The sequence below is a fragment of the Peromyscus leucopus genome, chromosome 3 (genome assembly GCF_004664715.2).
Source record: "Peromyscus leucopus breed LL Stock chromosome 3, UCI_PerLeu_2.1, whole genome shotgun sequence".
Taxonomy (NCBI): Eukaryota; Metazoa; Chordata; class Mammalia; order Rodentia; family Cricetidae; genus Peromyscus; species Peromyscus leucopus.
In genome coordinates, this window is record NC_051065.1 from 72,962,173 (window position 1) to 72,986,975 (window position 24,803).

A 24,803-nucleotide genomic window follows, 5' to 3' on the forward strand; every position below is an offset into this window, starting at 1 on the left:
GAAAGCGGGACAAGAACCCAGGATCCATCACCAGGTCAGAACTCATTGTGTTGGCTTCGGGTTACTGTGAAGTGTCACTTGACTACAATGGGGGATCACGCACAACAGGTTCCATGTCCGTAGAGGATCACAGAGTAACAGGAAGAGGACATATTGGTACCAGGACCTTGAAGGACGACCAGGAGTCTACCAAATAGATAAGAGAGGAAGGACATTCCCAGCAATGACAGGAAGATCAAAAAAATAAATACAAGTTGTTCGTCTAAGAAATGGCAAGAGCTCAGTGTAGCTGAGGCCTAGGGTACAGGCTCAATGGGTAACTAAGAATAAAGACAGGAAAGCACAAAGGAGATGATGTAGCCCATGTCAGTATCCATCCATCAGAGGCTGATGATGGGGAGGATGGGGGCACAAAGGAGACGATGTAGCCCATGTCAGTACCCATCCATCAGAGGCTGGTGATGGGGAGGATGGGGGCACAAAGGAGATGATGTAGCCCATGTCAGTATCCATCCATCAGAGGCTGGTGATGGGGAGGATGCTCTGGGAACTCTACTTTCTACTCATATTCTTATAAACACAGCACTACTCTTTTTAAAAATTCTAATAATTTTTATAAAGGAAAGAAGTAGACAGGGTGCCAGTTGAGAAGAGTTCTACACAGCATACGTATCAGCCCTGACCATCATCCAACCAAACATTCCAACAAGGTAGGACAGCTTTGCTCTGTAAAGAAACTTCTGGTAATCCTTCAAGAAGAAGCGTCAAGACCGAGAGAACTCAGTGCCAATAAGAAGAGAATAACAGAAGGAAGATGAGGTCAGTATGAATGGGACAGGAATGGTGGGGAGGAGATGGGGACGCCAGAGAGTGTCCGGACAATAGACGCAGTGACAGCTCTCCCTGTGCATCCTGGGATGTGGGAAAGGGAAGATCAGCCTTTGCCTTGGCTTCCGGTGTAAGCTGTGTGTGTACAGTGGTGTGGTCAGACAGCAGAGACAGGTGGAATGGAGACCATGAGTGTGGTTTTTACCTGGGTGTAACTTTACCTGCCAAACACACGTGTGTACAGAGGCAGCTCACAACACAGGTGTGGGACACGGGGAGGAGGCCAGGGGCATCCGGGAGACTGCTGGATATTATCATCCGTCTGTGCAAGAGCTCATGAGTCAACCCATGGCATACTTGAATAGTAACATATTGTGGGTTAAGCCAGTGAACAGAATCACGTCTGCTTCCTGACATGATTCTGGATATGAGAGCACAGTGCCCAGAGCTGCTTAGCTTGTCCATCAAGAAAGAAAAACCTTCTGAAATTTTCTTTTTAACTATTTTTTAAATGGCATGTATGTTTTGTCTGTGTGTATGGCTGTGCACCACAAGCTTCTCTGGTGCCTGAAGAGACAAGGAGGGGGCATCAGGTCCCCTGGAATTGGAGTCATAGACAGTTGTGAGGGGGCATGTGTGTGCTGGGACTTGAACCAAGGTTCTCTGAAAGAGCAGCCAATGCTCTTAACTGCTGAGCCATCTCTCCAGCCCCATACAATTCTTATTTCAGACATGTTTACACCAGGCTTGTGTATAATATTATGGGCACTCTGGCTACTTAACAAATTACCCCTAAACTAAGTGGTATTAATAGTCATTTACTGTGCTCACAGATTCATTGGCTCAGACATGTGAATAGAAAACAGCTAGACACTGTGTCTCCACACCACTGTCTGAGGCTGGATCACCAAGAGGTCTTTCATCCACGTGCTGACAGTAGTTCATGCTAATAGTTGACTATTGGTCCTTGGGTTTTGTCCATGTGGGACCTGCCCTATGTATGTGGACTACTTTAATATATCCCATCATGACAGATGGCTGAGTTCTTAGGGTAGAGTCCAGAAAGACAAGGATAAACAGACAGAAAAAACTACATCTTATTATCTAGTCCTGGGAACCACTCTGTATCATTTCTGCATGAACCACCAGTCAGAGCAATCACCAGCCTTCAGCGAGATTCATTCATGCCAATGGTCAGAGTGAATGATGCAGACCCCAACCATCCCTCTGTCTGGGAGGAATAAGAAGTGCATGAGGGATAGAAATGGGCACCACTGGCTTTGGGGTTTGAATCCATCCTGTAAAAAAACCACAGGACCGTTTCAGTTCCCACATCTCTGACATCACGTTGGAGAGTTAACTGTTCATAAAAGCAGACAGGAGAGGGAAGGCAACACCAACTCGAGCCAGCAAACTTCATCCATGCAGTCTGCCCTGTTCCTGGAAGAGACACTCACACCCGAATGACACTGATGTCTACTCACTGAGGAATAGACGCTGAACTCTGACTCACCGGAGAAACTCACATTTCTCTTCACCTCCATACGCATCCCACTGAAGAGATGTGGACTAGCTAAGGGCTCAACTCAAGAAGCAAGCGGTCCTGTTGAAAGCTCCATGGGACACAGTCTCCCACCATCTTGTACATAGACAGCTACACCAGGGTACACTCAACTCTGCCCTCCTCAAAACAGGCAACTCTTCATTGGGGTCTGTAGCCTTTGGTGCTAATGTCCACATGAGAAGAGTGAAGCAGAAACAGTGTTCAGAAAAGAAAACACTAGATATACTGGTAACAGTGCCTTTAAACCAAGCAGGACAGGAGAAAAATCTTGTATTTTTTTTTTCACCATCAAACACTAAGGAGTATAGATACAGAAGGAACTTGTTCTTTACTAGCCTAGTTTTTCTCTACAAATTCGTAATCATTTAACAACTACAATTTAAAGACACAAATGAATACACCGTAACTAAGAAGCAGGACCCATGACTGCAAACATGACTCAATTGCCAAAGAAATAGAAAGGAATGAGCCGGGTGGTGGTGGCGGCGGCGGCGCACGCCTTTAATCCCAGCACTCGGGAGGCAGAGCCAGGCAGATCTCTGTAAGTTTGAGGCCAGCCTGGACTACCAAGTGAGTTCCAGGAAAAGGCGCAAAGCTACACAGAGAAACCCTGTCTCGAAAAACAAAAAACAAAAAACAAAAAAAAAAAAGAAAGGAAGGCGTTAGGCAATCCTCCCCATAACTGGTGAATGAAAGGAAGGAAGGAAAGAAGGAAGGAAGAAAGGAAGGAAGGAAGAAAGGAAGGAAAGAAGGAAGGGAGAGAGAGAGAGAAAGAAAGAGAGAGAGAGAGAGAGAGAGAGAGAGAGAGAGAGAGAGAGAGAGAGAAAGAAAGAAAGAAAGAAAGAAAGAAAGAAAGAAAGAAAGAAAGAAAAAGTGATCGTCAACAGAATCTACCAATGCCTCGGAGCTATTTTTTAACATTTAAATAGGAACTCATGCAGAGATTTTATTATAATAAAGCTATACAAGTCTCAATCTTGACACCAGCATCCTGATGTGGGATGTCTATAGGCATCTCCACTTAATCAGGCCCAGTTGCAAGAACATCACTATCTCCCTCGTATTCAAGATAGAAGCCAACACAATCAGACAAGAAAATAATCAGAGATATGAGAAGAATCAAAGTACCCCCACTTTGGGGCCATAATAGGACACCTGGAAACTCCAAAAGAATCCATGGCAAAAGCTGGCACAGCTGAAAAAGAATTCAGTAACATAGCAGAATTCAAAATTAACATAAGATAAGCATCATGAAATACCAATAACACACTCTAGGTATAGAGAGAGACATATGGTGTCATGCATTGCCGGTGGGCATGCAAAGTAGTAAACCACCTATGAGAAGAGGTGTGATTATATTTATCAGAGTTACAGGTTTACTTAGCTTGTGACCCAGAATCTTATTTCTAGTCAAGTATCCCAAATAAATGCTAATAAAAATGAAATTTTAAAGCATTCGAAACAGGAAGTGATGAGCAATCTTTGGCATAATAGACATACAAGAGACAAGACACTGTGGTAGATAAAAATGACTACCACTCCTCCGGCACTGCTGGTAGCAACCCAGAACTAATAACCCAGTGGCAATGTGGAGGTGGTTAACTTAGTCAACTGGCACAGCCATTGGATGCAACACTACACAATGAAGAATACTGAAGTGTATGCCGCGTCTACTGTATTTTCTGATCTCCAAATGTGGTGGGTTTGATGAGAATGTCTCCACACGCTCAGATGTTTGAATGCTAGGTCCCTATTCAGTGGCACTGTTTGGGTAGGTTTAGAAGGCATGGCCTTACGAGAGGAAATATGTTACAGAGGGTGGGTTTTTTGTCACTTTGGGGTTTTAAAAGCCACGTGCAATTCCCAGCGTGCTCTTTGCTCCTGGCTTTCAGTTCAAGATGTAAGTACACATTTTGCTGCTCTGGGTGCCATGCAGCCTGGCTGCCAGGCTTCCCCACTGTAATGATGATGGACTCCTACCACTCTGGATCATAAACCCTTCTTTCTGTAACTTGGCTTGGTCACGGTGTTTTATCCCAGCAACAGAGAAATAATGGATATACCACAATATGAATTTTGTTGGGGGGGAAAAAGCCAGCTGTAGTGGTATGCACATGTAATCCTGGTACTCAGGGGCCACGACAAGAAGACTGTGAATTCAAGGCCAGTACAGCTATGTAGCAAGGCTCTGCCTTAGGAAAAGGGAAGAAAAGAAAAAGGAGAGAGAGGCAGGCTATGCACAGTAAGTTACTGTTACTCTCATAGGAAAGGAATGGGGATGAACACACACTGTGTGTGATTTACTAGCCGTTAATCTAATAGGAAAGGAACCAGGATGAACATGCACACACGGAATAACTTAGAGAGTTTATTTTAGCTAACAGTCCCCAAGGAATAGATGACCATAACGGCAGGGGATGCATGGCAGCAGATGGCTAGAGCAGGAAGCTGAGAGATCACACCTCAATCTCACACAGGAAGCAAGGGAAGTGAACCAGAAACACTAAAAACCCGCCCCCAGTGACATACTTCCTCCAGCGAGGCTGCTCGTTGTAAAGGTTCCATCACCTCCCAAAACACCACCACCAACTGGGGACCAACTGTTCACCTATGAACCGATGCAGGACATTTCTCTGTAAACCAATGCAGAAGGCTAAACCAACCAAAACAAAAGAACAAAACCACTTCCGAAATGAGGTTACCTATGGGGAGAAAGGAAAGCCATAAGGGAGCAAGCTGGACTTAAATGGATCTGTCTTATTTTACACAGTCATCTTTGGAATTAGGTATTTTCCTTAACCATAAAACAAGGACCATAGTGAACACAGAATTCTCCGTGCGCCCTTGTTGTTAAGGCTCTGAGCACATCAGCATGAAAAATGGAATTGGTAGGAATGGCATGGCCATCTGAAAGGTAAGCAGGCTTCCAGGGACGAAGTCGGGTGGTTAGCGGCAAGGACGGAAGACATTCGGAGGAGCGGCGGGACTTGATCACTCACCTCAACTCTGCTCTCAGCTTCGTGCTCAGCAGCCGGGAAGTACACCACCTCCTGCACTTCGTCTCTGGGCCGTGCGGAATTTTTCCCAAACACCACCAAACCATCCTTAGCTCGAGGTGGCAAAGCCACGAAACAGTAACTTGGAGGAGCGCCAGACATCCTGCAAAGAGAAGAGCGGTGAAGGCTACGGCAGCAGGCTGGGCAGGGGACACTCCAACTGCCTGTGCGTGACCTGCACATCAGCAGCTGATGCAGGCTGACGGCTGAACCGCTTGCAGCTAACTAACTCAGAACAGGATCCCGGCTGGCATTCATCTGGGGAATCTGAAGCAGAATTTGCACAGTTGCAGAGACCATGCATGCTTAGTCCTTCGTGGGGCTAAGTAAACTCAAATTGGCAACAGGCCATAGTGGCAGCCGAAAAAGAGCAGTGATGTAAGAGAAAGGAAAAGAGGTTATTATTCCTGGCATCACACATGTGCATACACACACACACACACACACACACACACACACACACACACACACTGCAATCTGTCACATGAATAAATGAATAAATGATATACAGTTGTCCTTTGGTATTCCAGGAGATTGATGCCAGGACCCTGCAGTATGCCCAAGTCCCTCATTTAAAAGGGTACAGTATTTGCTTATAACCTATACACATTTCCTGCAGGCTTTAAGTCATCTCTAGATTGTTTAGAATGCCTAACACAATGTAAATGCTACATAAATAATTCATATACTAAATGGTTTGGAGAGTAATAAGATGAAATCGCCTGTGCGTGTTGAGTTCAGATGTAATTCCCCCGTGCTGTATTTCTGTCCCTCAGTTGTCTGAGCCCACACACATAGAACCAGCAATGACACAGTGAGCCAACTGTCCCTTGTAGAAACGCCCTGGACCAGAGATGCATGGTGGCCACCCCTTAACAGATTTGGGCATTATGAGGAAAATGATTTGGAGATTTGAAAGGTATGGCCACTCTTTTAAAATAATGTTTACTCTGCCTCAATGGCATAATATGCAAGTACTCTGGGTTTTCCTCCACCTCTATGTTGGCTCCTGAGCTGGCTTCTTCTCATTTCCCCTGGTGGGGGTAGGATGCAAACATGCCCAGAGATTCCTTGCACCAATAACTCGGACAGCTAAGCCCAGCTCAGTTCTCAACTTGAGTTTCCATCTCCTCCACTCAGCTACCTCTCTGATGTCCAAGGCTGATCTTTCTCAAACTTGGTACCTTGTCCCAGATCTCAGGACCAGCTCCACCATCCATCCTATTAGAGCGCCAGGACTCAGAAATCATCCTTACCATCTGCTTCACCATCTCCTACAGCCCTCTGGGAATTAGCCATTCCCTTTCATCCCAGCTGCCACCCCCACACACACACATACACACCATCATCTCTAGTCATGATCACATGGGAGCCCTTCAGGAATTTCTGAAAAGCCTGTTTCCCACTTCAAAACGTTCTGCACACTGCTGCCAAAGCAACTTTTAAAAAAAGAACGCATCCAATCATGTAATCTCTGCCTTACATACTTTGAAAGTTGATGACAGCTCTTAAAACAAAAGCCTGATAAATAAGGTCTGATCAGTATGTGTTCCCCTGCCTCGGCTTCACCTCACTGCTCACCCTCCACCCTCAGCAGCGCACAGGCCTTTTCCCAGTTTTCCAACATCCCAGGGCCTCTGCTCCACTCCCACCCTCACCCCATTCATTCCGTGCTCCCTATGTCTCTGAGTAATTCTCAAAGCTTCCATTTAAGTTCCAACACCGTTCTAACTCACAGGAGCACGCTACACCTCTCACAAATGCCTGTCCTTTACTTTTGAAGTAACAACCACAATCTGAAATACCTCTCTAACCATCTCATTATCAACACTTGATAGTCTCTCTCTCTCTCTAAAGACCACACACAAAATGAAAGTCTCAAGTCTCTTAACACGCCGCTACAAACCCAGATCCACACCCTGTCTTGTGTGGAGTAGGTTTTCAATAAACAAGTGTCCCTTTGTTGTTTTCTAGCATTCCACAAGCTGGAGTTTCTGTCTGCAAGTGTCTGCTTTGCCATGCAGCCTCAGCACCTGGCCTCAGAGACTTTTCCTTGGTCTGCTTGCACAGCAGGACCTGATTCAAAGCTGCTTTCTTTCCAGGAGAGTTCCAGAAACTCGGTTAATTAATCAGCATCCGTGAGTTCTAACACACTCAGTTTTTTTCTAGAATAACATACATTTGTTGCTTGTAAATATATTTATTCATCTGCTTCAAAAAAAAAAAAAAAAAAAAAAAAAGCCCTTGAGGACAGGACCCATGCCACCCAATTACAGTGGCCCCCTCTCCAAGCCCAGCGTTAAAGACACTCACTGAGTCCACTTTCTGTCTGGGCCATCAGTTGCTCAACTAAATGTATCGTATTTTATGAGTCCAGAATTCAACAGAAGTAAAGCAGCAGCCTCTCAAAAGCTCTAGACAGCAGTTCTCAACCTGTGGCTTGTGACCCTTTGGAGCCAAATGACCCTTTCACAGACCAGTGGACCCTAAGACCATTAAAAAGCACAGACATTTACATTTACTATTCATGACAGTAGCAATATTACAGTTACGGTGTAGCAGCAAAAATAATTTTATAGTTGGGGTCATCACAACATGAGGAAGTGTATCAAAGGGCCGCAGCATTAAGAAGGCTAAGAGCCACTGCTCTAGACTGAGACTAAAAGCTCAGCTCTACCAGCTACCAGCTACCAGCTGTGTGACCACGGGCAAACCAATCTACCTCCCTGAGCCTTGGTTTCTCGTCTGCAAATATTTTGTCTCACCTCACACGCTTCTTACAAATGTCCAAGTAAATGACCCGGAAGACATAGTTTGTAAATGTTAAAGGCTGTGTAAATAGAAGATACCATGGGGGCTGACTTTTAAAATAGGGCAGCACTCCAAACTTCCCCTGAGCAAGTCAGTCAAAATTCACTAGCTTCATTCACACCTACAGCAATCAAGTCTCAGAGTCAGCCATGTTTAGAAACTACCTTACTAGCTCTATGCCCGGGCTACTCCAAACACAGGTCTTTCATTTATAAGAGGTATTTGCAGAATACACAAAACCCAAAGCTTTTTAGCAAGCACTATTCTTCTGCTTGCTCAGTAAGTCAGCTGGGTCACTGGGTCAAGTGACCATGAAGAGGACACAGACAACAGAAGCCAGCCAAGGAAGGTAGGGATCAGGGAGGCTGGCTTTTTCATTGGGTTTTGGGGACATCAAGGAATTCTAGAAGGTAGTGTAATCAATCAATCAATATCTCTCTCTCTCTCTCTCTCTCTCTCTCTCTCTCTCTCTCTCGCTCTCTCTCTCTCTGTCTCTCTTTCTCTCTCTCTCTCCCTCTCTCTCCCAACCTCCCCACCTTGTGTGTGTGTGTGTTTAGCTAGAAGAACCCACAAACTACCTCACAACCATCAGCTGAGCTAACTGTCACTTTAATGTGCCTGAGTCCCATCTGCTAGCCTCAGAGATGACTGGGCAAGACTCCTAGACCAGCTGATGATTGAAAAGTCTCCAGTCCCTGGTGACCACTAGGCTTAACAATTTACATTTCAGCTGCCGTATGTGACATCTAAGAACTCTGATAGGTGGAGTGGCCATACTATTTCCGAAAGAAACCCAGACATGGAGATTTCCACATCAAGGTTTCTGCTAATCCCAAAGTACTTTGGAAACACTCCCCATTAGCCCGGTGACTAAATATGTGATCAGCCACTAAAACTGAATGATTGCCAATTGTACGGCGTGGTAGCAGACCGACCCCTTTTATTCTAGCATTCTGAAGGAAAGAGGAACTCTGTGAGTTCAAGACCAGCATGGTCTACATAACCAATTCCAAGCCAGCCCAGACTACATAGTGAGACCCTGTCCCAAAACAAAACAAACAAACCACCCCGACCCTCACCACCCCCACCCCTGCTAAAATTAGGAAAGAAGAATGGGATGCTTCTGGAGACTGGAGAAAACGTCAGGAAGCAGCAACTGAACTGGTCACAGTAGCTCTGGAGAAGGCACTAGACATTCTGAACCGATATTCTTTTTACCGCGATGCGAATATCATGGTGCTAAGGCAGAGTCCACAAGGAAGACGACCTCATTTTAACCTGCAACGTTTTGTTTACTTCCTCTCTTTGGTTTATGAGTGATTTTGATGCCTCCATTTTTTTCTTTCCTTCAAACTTCCACCCACTTCCTTTAAGCAGGCTTGGCTTCCTAGCCCACAAAAAAGTGCTAAGTGTGCAGGAAAAAGCCCATGAGGCCTCAGCCTTACACAAAGAACTATAGCAACTGAGTCAAGCTGGGAGCAGGAGAGGTGGCCCTCCAGGGAAGAGCACACCAACTGGTTATCCAGTGCCAACGGTCAGCCCTGAACACACACACACAAGTAACATTATACGGACTCAGTGGGTTATATTTAGGAAGATATATATATATACAAATATATAGATATATATGCATGCAATAATGATTAGTGAAAACAGAGGCTATGTATTTGAAGGAGAGCGGGAAAAACTATATATGGGAGGTATGGGAGGGGTAAGGTAGAAAGGTTGTAATTATAATCTTTTTATTTAAAGCTGTGTGTGTGAGGTGTAGGAAGAGACTCACTGGTGGCAAAGGTGGCATCCCTGTGCCACCAAGACAGCCCTTCCCAGACCCCATGCTGTGGCCCTCTTGTGGGCTACAGGATGGAATATGGTGCATCGCACACAGTAAGGGCATAAGCAGTTCAAAGCGGGCTGTATATATTTGCGCAGACACATATGTGTAGACACTGGATTGACACAGCGTTCCACATTCACCGTGGGTTTCAAGGGAAAAAGCCTTAAAAGCAGCTGGCTGAGGGTAGGCCTACTGAATATGGCTGCTTTGTGGCAAAAGCTAATTAGGATTCTTGCCAGGTTAGCAATTCAGTTCTAATTAATGAAACACTCCAATTTAACTCCCATCAATGGCGATGCTAACCGGCATCTCCCAAGTCCACGCTGGGAACCCTTTAAAGTGCATTTGTGCTCTCCAGGTTCTCTGAGTAAGTTCTTCAATTAGTTATTTAATGGCCGTGCACTGGAGGAGAGGGGGCATTAAAAGATAGGAAGCTGGGATAAGTATCCCATTCAGAAATATACAAATGCCTTGTGGCAGGTAGAGAAAGGAAGTCTGATTAGTTCTTAGATGTCTCAGTGTGAAAAAATATCCGGTATGTTTTCTCCCAGCCAGTTATCAGGGTAAGCCAGCAGCTTTCTGTCCAATTAGCTCTTTCTGAGCAGTTGGAAGTCTCTTCCTTGGATATTAGTAGTAGCTAGCCAGTTGTGGCTAATGAGTACTTGAAATACGTTTAGTGGAACTAAGGAACTATATTTTTAAATTAATTTAATGCTGGATGGTGGTGGCACACACCTTTAATCCCAGCACTCGGAAGGCAGAGACAGGAAGGATCTCTGAGTTCGAGGTCAGCCTGGTCTACAGAGCAAGATCTAGACAGCCAGGGCTACACAGAGAAATCCTGTCTCAAACAAACAAACAAACAAAAACAAAACAAAATTTAATTTAAAATTCAGCAGCCAACTGTATGCTAATGAATAAGCAAATCAGAAAAACACAAATATACATGAGTATCCCTTTGCCCAATGTTTCAGACCTCAGATTACTTTCAGATTACTGGACATGAATATATGATGAAATGCTTTAGAGGGACCCAAACTTTAAATACAAACTGTGTGACGTTTCCCACACACCTTATACACATAGTCTGACTGTCTTGATGGACCTATCCTCTGAGGGCGGATATGAAATTTCCTGTTCTGGAGTTGGTTCAGACATGGAAAGTTGCGCTCTTGGGTACATTAACTGCTTTTCTCAAGATGTCACTATAGGCCTGACAAGAAGCGTCCTAGCAGTAAAGGGTTTATTTTGACTCATAGTTCTATGGTGATCCAGTCCATCATGGAGGGGAAGGGATGCCGACAGGCACACACACAAGGTGGCTGGTCACACTGGGTTCTCAGTCAGGAAACAGAATAACCAGAAAGTGATGCCTGCTTCCAGTCACACACTTCCTCCAGCTAGGCCCATCCTCTAGCTGGGGACCAAGTGTCCAAACATATGAGCGGAGCTGAGATATTTCATATTCAAACCAAAATATCAGATGTGGTGTGCCCAACCTGTACTATATGATTTCAGTCCCATCAAGGAACCAGAACAGCCAGACACCTAGAAATAGAAAACAGAACCATGGGGCAGGGGTGTGTGTGGGGGGGGGGGAGCGGAGTGGGGAGACTGGGGGCTGGAGAGATGACTCAGCAGTTAAGAACACTGACTGCTCTTCCAGAGGACCCGGGTTCAATTCTCAGCACCCACATGGTGACTCACAACCATCTGTAGCTCCAGTTCTAGGGGACCTGACACCCTCACACAGACGTACATGCAGGCAAAACACCAACACACATAAAATAAAAATAAATAAACTAAAAGGAAGGAAGGAAGGAAGGAAGGAAGGAAGGAAGGAAGGAAGGAAGGAAGGAAGGAAGGAAGGAAGGAGAATGGGGATCGCAGGGTTTGATCAAAACAGGGAAGGAAAGCATTTGCATCTACAAGATGGACAAAGTCCTGGATAGCAGTTACACGACAGAGTGGATGTACTTAATGCTGCCAATTAGAGATGACATCAAGGACCATTGTATGTATATTTTACCACAATTCAAATTCTAAAGTTATAAATATCTGCATGTGCTTGCTCTTCAATCCCCAGGACAGCTTCAGATCTGTTGCCATCGCTAAGCAAAGACTCCCTAGGCGCAGCCCTTAACCCGCCCTGGGACCTCCTTAGGATTCATGACTTCCTCTTGGGGATAAGACTAGAGCTCATTCAGTATTGCTGCCTCTACCAGAACTCAGCCTGTGCCTGGTGGCAGGAGGCTGGCCTGCAGACTTGTGGGACTGGGTTTGTGCTCCTGTAACTAGGAAACCGCTGCAGAATGTCTAGACAAGGAGGGAGGAAGCTGCATGGGAGAAAAGGGCTTTGTCCTCAAGCTCAGGGAGGGATTATTGAAAACATGAATGCCCCAAGCCTGGCCAGGAGGTTCTTTGTATGGCTGCCAAACTGCCCTGGCCCTTTATTTCCACCAAGCTAGAGTGATCCCCATCAGTCACCTCAGCCAATGATAAGAAAGCCTCGAGTTACTGGAGAGGAAGAAAATGACTGTCCATCCGAGCTGTAGCTTGTTAGTTGTCGTGCAAATAACTGTACAGACTGCCTTTCCTCATACTGCAATGAAAGCCAATGGCCAGCGGGTCTTCCCTACTCCCCACCCTCCGAGGAACTTGGAATTCAAAGTCTGTGAAATAGTACTTCCCAGAGAGGCCAACAAATGATCTTTTCGGTGGAAAAATTCATCTTTAAAATTATTGACATTGCTGCTGAATTGAAAATGAGACAAATGATACTCATTTATAAACTGAGTCTTCTGTTATAGCTTTGCTATTGAAATAAGAAGGACTACTGGCATGTCTGGGAAAGGAGTTACCTAAAAATCGGGGTGTGAGTTACCTCAGACTCAGCAAGCTCTGCCAACGAGAAGACAGATTTTATGTGGTCCTTTGGAGTTCAGGAGGCTATAGCATAAAGCTCTACAGCCGGGGGTATGTGACCGTAGTAGCATGGCTTTGATGGAGGGACTACCAAAAAGAGACCTCAGAAGGTGTTAACTGGGTGTGTAGCCAGCTCTCCTACACTGAAAAACAAAACAAAACAACAACCCCTATAATCAACTCAGAACAACAGAGGAGCTATTCTGGGTCATCGTTTGGGAGGTTCTAGTCCATGGCCTACAGATCCCACTGCTTCTGAGCTCATGATTAGGCTTATGGCAGGCAGTGTTGCTCACTTCCTGATTGGAAATGAAAAAGAGAGAGGAAGAGGCTGAGCCTGCTGCTGCATTAAGACCCCCCCAACCCCCACCCCGCCCAGTGACCCATTACTCCCCACTAGGTAACACAAACAATAATAGGTCCAGCCTATATTGTTTGCTCCCAGGGCCCATGGAAGTCTACCAACCAGCTGAGGATTCTAATCTGAGGGCTATCGAATGAATCTAAGCACACTGAGTTCTTTAGTCCGTTCACTTTATTCTTCTCAGTCAATTCTATCTGCACAGTTTCTTTTCTGCTCTCTTACTTAGCTCCTCTCAGTCCCGACTGCGCTCAGTCCCTTCTGCTGTTCTCTTATCTCTATCTAGTTCTTTCCATCTCTGTCCTCTTCTCTGTTCTTCTCAATCAATCCTCTTCTTGCTGTTCTCTCATATCTGTTAGGTCTTTTCCATCTTCTCTTCTTTACTTCCCTAAGCATATATGTATAGAGATCCATTCATTAACAACTTGTTAGTAAAAACTACAAAGTAAACTCTCAGGGACAAGTATTCTGATAAGAGTCACACTTGGCAAAGACTTGTCAGCTTAATTGGTGATTGACAACAGCTGTAGGTTGTAAAAAGTTCTATCTCTTAAAGGGATAGCTACAGGGGTTACAAGGAAAGAAATTAAACCAATGAGAGATTTAAGGAAAAGGCAAAGATATATGTACCATTTTATGTGATTAATAATATCCAGACATGGTTAGTCAGTTAACAGCCTTTTTTCTGTTAGTCACCTGAATCTCAGCACCTATATATAATTAGTCTACTGAGCTAAAATCTTGCATTAAAACTGATGTAGAAATAAGTACAAAGTGTTGTTTTTTTAATCAGAGTAGGGAGGTGCTGGTGGAGGAAGCTTAGGGCAGCATAGGTGGTATTGATCTCTTGAAGGACTAGGATATACCCAGGCCAGACACCTGCACTATCACTTCTGGTTCATTACAATTCTTCTGAGGGGTTTTGATGTAACAAGGCCAGGCACCTGCAATTCCACTCTGTGAAAGTTCTACAAAGACACTTTGTCCAGCCAATATTTACCTTGTCAGTGGCTAAGGATGGAGAACAAGACCTCTAAGTGTCTACAGTTCACATGGAACAACAGACCTAGTTATGAACCATATTTTAGTATGTTTCTATTCATAAAAATTGTACAGTTAAATAAGAAACCATCTTCTTGACTATTCACAAATATGTGTGCCCATAAGATGGAGTTGCAATCATGAGATTACATGTACACATAACATGGGAATGCACAGTAAATGGGGAGAGTCATAGCTGTTATTGCACAAGAAGTTTACAACAAGAGACAGCCAGTTCACTCAAAAGGCAGTAATTCCACAATGCCTTGTGTGGTGGTTTCCTCTCACAGAACCCTTGGTTCTGATAGTTTGACCCTCTGAACTCTAGTTGTCACTGCTGTATACTCTCATGGACTTTTGTTACCAGCAGCTCTCAATGACTAGGCCCACCCTTAAAAATTCCACCATCTCTCAGTAGTGCCACAGGCTGGGAACATGGAGGACTGGGGGAACACACCAGACACTAACTACACAGTGCAACAACAGGTTACGAGCCCACATCACCTCAAATCTCAGCCTGTCCCTTCTCTAGGAAATCATGAGGGGCCATGAACTCTTCCCAACTTGTGGCAAGAGCTAGAGGGTGTATGCCAGAGCCTAAACATCTGCCTCTGACAGTTAACTGCTGGGTCTTCGGCCCACATGCTTCCCAGCAGTACAACATGGGCCTGCAAACTGGCTACCGGTTTGAGCTGAAGTGTTGCCCTTTAGATAAAATCCTGAATTCGCAACTAACATTTGAAGACAGACATTCAGATGTTTGGCCTCTTCTGACAACTCAAAGCTCTGGCAAGATCTATTCACATCCTGCATGGCTCCAAGAATGGAACTGGGTGGGAGAGACAGGCTAGGGTTCTCCCAACTGTCCCCGCATCCCTCCATCCCCAACCCAGGGCCAGTCAAAAATCCACAGGATCTGGTTTGTGCAACTGTACTCTTTTCTAAGGTCTGTCTAGCCCTGAAGGCCCATGTGCACTAGAGCATGAGACAGACATGCTGTGGAGACACACAGATCCTGTTTCCTGTCCTGACTCCATTGATTGAGTCTAAAACAGTGTTGTCTGGAAATGAAGACAATCCCTCTACCAGCATAGCACACACGTTTATGAGAGGTAATGGAACATACCTAGCACTGTGACTACATACAGTGAGCACTCAATCAGTGCTTACTTCTTGTCTCCCATTATTTAGTGGTGATAATAATCCTAATTATCACCAATCCTACAGCACCCTTCTCAGTAGTGATTGGCATCTAGATCATCAGCTATATTCCTATTCCAAAGTCCAACTTAAGCATACTGACTATCCAATGACATGAAATAAAAGTACATCAGAGGATGCCATCAGTAAAACTAGCATTCTAGAACACTCTGTGGAACAAAGTTGGCTTCTTCAACAATAACAATAAACGAAGAAAGATATAAAAAAAAAAGATGCAAAAAAAACCCAAAATAAACAAACATACAAACAAAAACCCCACAGATGGAGGGACAAAATTCCTTAAGATACACACCCAGCAATTACACGGAGCAGCACTTACTTGAATCCTAATTTAAATAAATCATACAAAAATCTTCTAAGGCAATTGGGCTAACATGAACAACAAATAGATATTTGATGATATCAAGGAATGATTGTTAATGTCCTATACAGTGTCATGATACTGTGATGACCTCCACTTAAAAACAAATGATTTTTAAAAGCCCATGTCTTATATAGGTGTAATGGCCAACACCATCTAGCCTCAGTAACTAAGAAGGCTGAACTGAGTGAGTCATTGGAGCTTAAGAATTTGAGATCATGCTGGACAATATAGCAAGACTCTGAGAAAGGAGAGAGAAGATTTTAAAAAATCCTCATCTAAAAAGCACATGTTTTATAGAAACACACATACTATGTAAAATGCTATAGAGGAAATAATTCGGGATGCAGAGGTAGTGCTCAGAGAAAACAAAAATGGCTGAAATAAAAGCTGAGCTAGGTGATGGGCAGGAACATGAGGTCTGTTCTACTGCCCCCTTTCCATTTGTGGATTCTTGAATTGTCTTAGAACAGGCAACCTTTCAAGAAAAGTAAGGCTGGCTGGCGGTGCATGCGTATAATCCCAGCACTCAGGAGGCTGAGACAGGAAGATCACAGGTTGGCAGATACATAGTGAGACCCTGTCTCCAAAGTCCAAAATATAAAAATATAAAAGCAAAGCACATATTTAGAATTCTTACAAGGTTAGAGGAAACACTGGGCTGATCCACTGGAAGGGATGCTTGCCTACAGTGTGTACTTACAATTTAGGGGGTGTCCTCACCCTGAAATACCTTCAAATACCTTCTTGAAGAAATGTTGGGACAGGAAGGATAGGGAAGGGACTTTCATTTGGCTTGGAATGATCATGCACTATGGGAAGAGTAGAGACTCAGGTCTGGCTACCTTTCCTATACCCCACCGTGTGTGTGTGTGTGTGTGTGTGTGTGTGTGTGTGTGTGTGTGTGTGTGTGTGTGAAAGTTAGGAAATACATAGGGGCAAAAGCTACTGAAATGACAAGAGTTCACACAAATACGAATACGACATGGTTTAAATCGTTGTTATCTAAGAAGATGCTGAAAATAACCCTCAGGAAATGTAAGGGAAATGGGAAGAGTGGTGAGAAGAGGTACACAGTGCACAGGGCTACAGACAGTACTCTAGTGGATTTTCTCCAAGCATTTCCAGTGTTTCCACATGACATCGAAAAACCTGGAACCACACAAGTTTTCAGTGGAACAATTGCAACAAAGTAATTTGTCACTCAATTTACTGCAGCTGGTAACTATGGCCTCGTGACAGGGGAGAGACTCTGATGGCAACTGGTGAGCAGTGAAGAGCACTGGCTGCTCTTCCAGAGAGGACTCCGGTTCAGTTCCCAGCACCCACTCACAACGTCTGTAACTTCAGCTCCAGGGGACCCGGCGCCCTTTCTGGTCTCTGATGGGATCGCATGCACTTTGTGCACCTACGTACATGCAGGCAATCATTCATACACAAAATAAAAATAATTATTTTAAAAAGATTCTGAAGTGAAGAGGAGAAATAAACTGAGTACAACCTTTTTCATTATTATTTAATTCAGGAAGGAGTGGACACACAATTTAAGTGGGACCCAGGCCAGGGAGATTAGATAAATATGGTCAAATCAAGTTCATTCAAAGGAAGATATTCTCTTATACATGGCAGGTTGGAAAGTAATTCCCCCTTTTTTCAAATGGAACGGGGAGTGAGAGCAGAGAGGGAAAGAATGTAAGACGTTAATGGCATGAGTTAGAAACACAGTGTCAGGATAATTACTTTATAGCTACAGTAAGGCTGCTTCAGAGAGTCAGACAGACCCACGTTCTGGATTCTGTTCTTGAATATCTTAAGTTTTTCATATGTAACACGGACCATGATGTCAATCATACATAGCTATATGCAGATCCATTTGGAAAAAAAGTCCATTAAGAAAAAGAATACCGGACCAGGCACGGTGGTGCACACCTTTAATCCCAAGTGGATTTCTTAGTTCGAGGCCAGCCTGGTCTACAGAGCAAGTTCCAGGACAGCCAGGGCTACACAGAGAAACCCTGTCTCAAAAATAAAAGAAGAAAGAAAAAGAAAAAAGAAAGGAAAGAAAAGAAAAAGACTACCTTAAGAACAGAGTCCTAGGGCTAAAGGCGGAGAAGTGTGTTTGAGAGCGCAGAGGCCCTTGGTCATTGCCTAGAGCCCGCTCCATGGGAAACACCAAGAGCAACCATGAAAGCCACCTCCAGGCCCTTTCATCCCCTTCTGATCTCCTTCCCAACACTGCTGTCACTGTGTCCACTGATTTGGCAGGTTGCTTTGAATCACGACCTTCCCATCCCACCATCTGTCTTCCTCTCCATCTAAACAATGTGCTGTCTATTCTAATCTTTGGCCATTAGTGTGATTTGAAACACTACCTGTAACTCTGTAAACTGGGGCTTTAAAAACAATCCTCCCCATTGTTCTTAAAATGGAAGCTTAGAATTTACTCTCACAGTAAAGCAAATGGCTTAAATATCCACTTTCTACAAAAGACATAAAATAATGTATATTAGTATATAAATAATACAGATCTTGCTGGTATGAAATGAGATGATTTTACAATCAACAAAATGAAATTTAAAACTTCTTGTAATTATCTATTAGTGCTGGAACTATTTATTGGGTTTTACCGTTAACAATTTTTTTCCAGTTTTATTATCAAAAAATAATCTCTATATTAAATGTGCATATATTAGTATTATATGCACAAAAATAAACATGTGTACACATACATATAAATATGCATAGAAATGCAAGCATATGTGATGATAGATATATACATAGACAAACAGATAGTGACCTGAAAGGATTAGACTATAACTCAGAGTTGAGCGTAAAGGTGTAATATAGAACAGAAACTTTAAATTTCACTTTATCTGGTTATGCAGCCTTAACCTTTTTTTTTTTTTTAAATAGTGAGGCCATATTCCTTTATTGGTCCTTCAATTTTTTTAAAAATCAGATTAATTCGGTGAGTAAGAAAGACATTTTAAGATATTCCATTAAATATTTCAGGTCACTAGGCCACTACTGAATACAATCAAAAAACACACGAGGGCCTCAAGATCATACTCAGCTCCTGATTGCTACATTTTAATTAGGAATTTTCAGTCAGATGAATTGCCAACATGTATTTCGAGCCTATAACCCCTCACAAGTGTATGTTCAGCTCAGGGGACATGAAGCCAGGGTGTTCTCAAGGTCTTTGTCTTTAGAAGAAGGATGTGCCTGTGTGACCAGAGAGGAGGGTGTGCCTGTGTGACCAGAGAGAAGTGTGTGCCTGTGTGACCAGAGAGGAGGGTGTGCCTGTGTGGGCAGAGAGAAAATATGCCTGTGTGACCATAGAGAAGGTGTGCCTGTGTGACCAGAGAGGGTAGTAACCTGATTTCAACAATGATCAAATCCCTGGGGAGTTTTCCGGACATCTTGCTCACACAAGGGAGCAGAGGAACAGGGAGACTTAGGTTAAGCATACAGTCAGTGAGAACAGAAGAATTACCTCAAACTCCTTTTCCTGGGTTCAGGTGGGGCTGGGCTATCATCTTGTCATCCTGACTGAAAGACAGCCTGAGTGATGCAGGGGAGTGATGCTGGGGAGTGGAGACAGGCAGAGATGACTAACACACACCTAAGTTCTTACCCTCTTGGACCACAGGAATCTCACCTGCTACGAAGGGAATGGGAGCATGTGGCCTTGGTGATGCCACCAACAGGAACCTTGTAACCATGTCTAAGAGCCGCCCGCCGCCGAGAGGAAAGCTCTTATAAGGCTCAGGTAGGGGATGAGTGTGGGAGGGAGAGAGGAAGAGATGTACAGGACAGAAGAAGGCTATGCCTAGCACCCTCACAGAGGCATGAGGACTAGGCTGTGGCTGATCGACCTCAGAGATAAACAAAATTGTAAGATTTTATGTGGACAGAGGAGATCTAACGGGCAGGGAATGTTCCAGTTCTTTGCTGTAAACATCCAGTGTTACTCGGAGCTGTTAATCCTCCCTAAATGAATCTGTAGATTCAACATGGCAGCAAGCAACATTTAAATAGGGCTTTACGGCAAAGTGTGTCCAAAACAATCTTGAAGACCTGAGGGCTGAGTGCTCCGTGATGGAGTGCATGCTCAGAGCCTCGTTTCAGTTCTTGGAGCACCCCCAAAATCTACAAAAGAAAGGGGAGACTGATGTAGAAGTTTCAGAAGTGAAAAATCAATGAAGTCGGTTTAGCCCTGCATGATATTAAACTACATGACAAAGTTTCGGTTTTAGGATGGTTTGACCCAAATAGAACAGACTGGAGGGTCCCGACATGTAGCCGTGCATGGCGCTGACATCTGTTTGAAAGTGAGGGAAAGGATGCCTTAGAGGTTCTGAAAATCATTGACTCTGTCAAGTCTAAGCTGTTTTTAAAAATTGTAACATCACAATGTCTGGATGCATATTAAAATTATGAAAATAATATTAAAGAAGCAAAAGCCTACTAAGTGTTTCAGTTTCATCCCAGTTGCTGTGGTAAAAAATATTCTTGACAAAAGCAACTTCAAGGAGAAAGGATTTATACTCTACCTCCAGTTCTAGATAGTAGTTCATCACGGTCGGGAAGGGAAGGCCGGCACTTAAAACGGGTAGTCACAGGTAGACTCCATGTATGCCTAGTACTCAACTTAATTTTTCCACTCTTAACCCAAACCCAGGGAATAGTGCCCCGCCCACACACAGTGAGCTGGTCTTCCCACATCAATTAAGATATCAAGACAATCTTCCAGAGAATTGCCTACAGGCAAACCTAATCTAGACAATCCTTCATTGAGACTCTCTTCCCAGATGGCTTTAGGTTTTGTCAAGTTGACTATTAAAACTAACTGTCACAGGAAGCAAGCAAAAAAAATGAATAAATTATTCAGTAAGAAACAGAGAAATATTACAGACTTATTTATAACATAACTTAAAATTCATATGACAAAATTTTAAAAAAAAATACAGGGAAACACATTTGTAACACCCACCAAAAAAGCTAATTTTCCTAATTTATAAAGAATTCTTATCAATCAATAAGAAAAACCCACTTCTAAAAAGAAAATATGCAAAGTCTAGATCCCAGATCAACAAATACAAAGAGTCAAGAAATGTTCTAAAAGAAATTCAATTGTACCCATTACTGAAGAACTATAAACTAAAATACAGCAATCATCTTAATATAAAAGGTTACAAAGTGTTTAAAATTTGGTAATACTCATTCTTGACCAGGGAGTGGGGAAAATAATTGAATAATTTGGTAAAATCTAATTTACTTAATTGTAGTTTAGAGCTAAAAATGACACCTTGGGCCTATCCATCAATCTACACTACAGTGTAAATTACTCTATTCTTCAGACTAAGGGAGAAAGTAGGCCCCGTGTTTGGTGCTCGGCTTGCAGCCTCATGTCTGTGAGCCTGTTTACTGTGGCTTCACCCTCTAGTTGGACAACGTGGGACACAAGAGCAGAAAGGAGTCAAGAAGTCACCAGGTACAGAGAAATGGCAGACGGCAAGAAACAGTCCTCTCAGTTCAAATGCTTAGGCCTTGTGTTCAGTCTGTGTGACAGACTACAGACTTCTACCCAGACATCCTTGAATGCAGCAAGAACACAGTCAACGTCCATGCAGTCAGCAAGAGCAAGAGCAGGCCATGTGAAGGTGGCAGATTCTCGTTTTGTTTTTCCAAAGGAGACAAAACAAGAACTGAGTGACTTGTTCAAGGACATACACCTGACTAGAATAGGGCCAGCACTAGGACCCAGGCACTCCAACTTGCAGTTCAGGCCCCTTTCTGCACTGGGCTGCAGTTCCCCTCCTGTGGACATGTGAACATGGCCAGATCAGGATTGACAGGTTAGACTGAGGACAAGACAGGAGTATTAGCAGTCCATCCCTGCTAAGCACCATAATATCTGCCAGCATCCACTCCAGGGGCTCCAAGTTAAGGGACTCTGCACAGTCTGCTTATTCTATTTCAAAAGATCTCCTAGGGCCGGGGCATAGCTCAGGAATAGTTTGTGGTTGTAGCTGTACTTGTCAACTTGACATAAACACCTGGGAAAAGAGTCTCAGTGAGGAATTGGGTTGGCCTATGGGCAGATCTGTAGGGGAGTGCCTTAATTAAATTAATTGACATGAGAAGACCCAGCCCAGTGTGGGTGGCACCATTCTCTAGACAAGGGTCCCAGAATTGTATAAGAGTAACAAAACCAGGCTGAGTAAAAGCAGTCAAGCAAGTGAGCATGCGCATCCATTTCCCTCTGCTTTGGAGTGTGGATGAGACGTGACCGGCTCTTTCAAGGCTGCGTGGTTTCGACCTCCCCACACCGTTTCTCCCTTAAGTTGCTTGCCACTGGGGTATTTTTATCACAACGGAAATGAAACTCAAACAGAGCCCTGGCCAATGTGCACAAGGCTCCAGGTTGGATTCCCAGCACCAGAAAACAAACAAACAAAACAGAGAAAGAGAGAGAGAGAGAGAGAGAGAGAGAGAGAGAGAGAGAGAGAGAGAGAGAGAGAGATGAATCTCCTGAGTTGTTCATGGCCACCACAAATTTCCCTCTCGTCCAATGTCATCAATCACTCATCCTGTTTAGTCTCCACCTGATCTTCCTCCTCCTCCTCCTCCTCCTCCTCCTCCTCCTCCTCCTCCTCCTGTCTCTTTATAGCCAGTGTTACAAGCAATATCAGGAGCCTCTTGCTAACCTTCCACTCTACAATGACCCAGACCAGCACTGCCCAACAATATAATACAAGACAGACATGAGCCATGGGCACATAAGGTTAATACTGTATGGTAACCACATTTTGAAAGGTAAAGAGAAGCTGGTGAACATTTGTAATAACATACTTTACTTAATCCAATATTTATAACATATTACATCAATGTCCTATCAATATAAAAATTACTAATGACAAATTTTACATTCTTTTTCACATAAATTTTTTAGATCTGGTACAAATTTTACACTCACAAGGCATCTCTTTTGGACTAGCTACATTTTAAATGCTTAAAAGGCACAAAGTCAATGTTCACCATACTAGACAGCGTGGAACTAGAAGTTCCGTGAGGTTTTTTTTTTTTTTTAAGATTTATTTATTTATTATGTACACAGAAGAGGGTGCCAGATCTCATTACAGATGGTTGTGAGACACCATGTAGGTGCTGGGAATTGAACTCAGGACCTCTGGAAGAGCGGTCGGTGCTCTTAACCTCTGAGCCATCTCTCCAGCCCCCGTGAGTTTTTAAAATCATATTTACTCACTTCTACGCTTCCTGTTCTCCAACAAAAGCAAACCTCATGCATGTCTGTCTAAGCAAGGGCTCTGCTACAGAACTACATTCCCAAGTTGTGCTTTTGCTTTTGTTTTTAGGTTAGTGTTTGTTTGTTTGTTTGTTGTGAGGCCAAATCTCACCATGTAGCCCTGGCTGGCCTAGAGCTCAATATGTAGACCAGGCTGGCCTCAAACTCATAGTGATCCAGCTGTTTCTTGAATGCTAGGATTAAAACCTTACTTGGCTTAAGGCTACAAACTTTTAAAGCTTGTTATTTCCAGTTTCTTCAATATGTCTTCACACTCATGCTCTAATACAACCAACAGTTTTAGGTGGCACATGTCACGGCTGTGTCTGTCTTCACGGTGGCGTCTCTCCATACCTGGCTCCTGTCTACCCGACTGTTTCAACTCATTGCTCCATTCCCCGTCTAGTGCTACCCTCTTCTCTGTGATGACTGGCTGGGAAAACAGAATGGCAGAATTTCCATCCCCTCACCACCCTACAGGATGCTAATCCATTCAGAGGACCTAGTTCTGCTCTCGTGGACCCAGGGTCACTGATTCACAACTCAGAAAATTCAAGTTACAGAAAAATCCGGCTACAGAACAGCTCTACGGTTATTTAAAAACAGGTTTGTCATTTATTTTTACATAAAAGTATTTTTACATAAGGCCACTTCTGTTTCTTTGAAAAATAAATTCGTCTAATAGCTGTCCACCAACACAAGACAAGCTACCACTTTTTCAAAGGATCTATTTCCCACCTCAGAGATTTGGTTACAACTAAAATTGTGGTTCCTACATAGACATGCAGTGTCATCGCTAGAAAAAGTGGGCTGAGCATAAGGTGGACACCTTCATAAAGTTAAACCGGCCTGGTTAGCCTACAGAGGGACTGTGGGGAGGAGGAGGCATAATCCCTTAAACACCTGAGTTTTTAAATTTGATAGTTTGCTTCCCTTTGCTCAGATGTTCAGGCCCAATCTGCTCGCCTCTTCGGAAAATGAGGCCTGTGGGACTCCGAACAGGAAAGCTGCAAGACCTGGCTAAGTCCTGGCAGTCAGCTGCAGCCATAGGCACGAGCTCAGTTATCCATTTCATCCTGCTTTGCAGCCTGCCCTGCAGCCGGCGGCAAGCTCAATCAATCGGTTCCCTCCAGCTCTGCCACCCCTAACCCTTGGGAATCATCTTCCTCTCTGTTCACGATCCCCCAAAGCACCTGCTTCCTCCCGCACTTCCTCTTTCCTAAAATTCAAGATGGCTGGCAGCCCTGCAGTGAAAAGGGAAAGATAAGCTGCTTTATGGAGAAAAAAAAAAAAAATCCTGAAATGAGTCACCTTTCAAGAATTTGCAATCATCATCCTCGGGCCTGGGTGCTGTCATGCTAAGTCAGTCCTCCTAGAGAAACTAACTCACTGTATTTGTTATGCGTACAGTTCTCCGGTGATATTTACACTGTACACCCGCCCTTCCTAAGAGCCACTTGTAGGTATAAAGTATGTCAGCTGTGCA

The 24,803-nt window shown here is 43.9% G+C and overlaps 1 protein-coding gene across 1 annotated transcript in view; it reads right to left on the reverse strand.

The window, feature by feature from the left end:
• Nucleotides 1–24,803, reverse strand: part of Scrn1 (secernin 1) — a 66,294-nt gene that overhangs the window by 39,964 nt on the left and 1,527 nt on the right. Inside the window, exon 2 of the mRNA XM_028864125.2 lies at nt 5,392–5,551. Within this exon, the coding sequence (XP_028719958.1) occupies nt 5,392–5,550 (159 nt within the window). The 5' untranslated portion in view covers nt 5,551. The remainder of the gene's footprint in view (nt 1–5,391; nt 5,552–24,803) is intronic.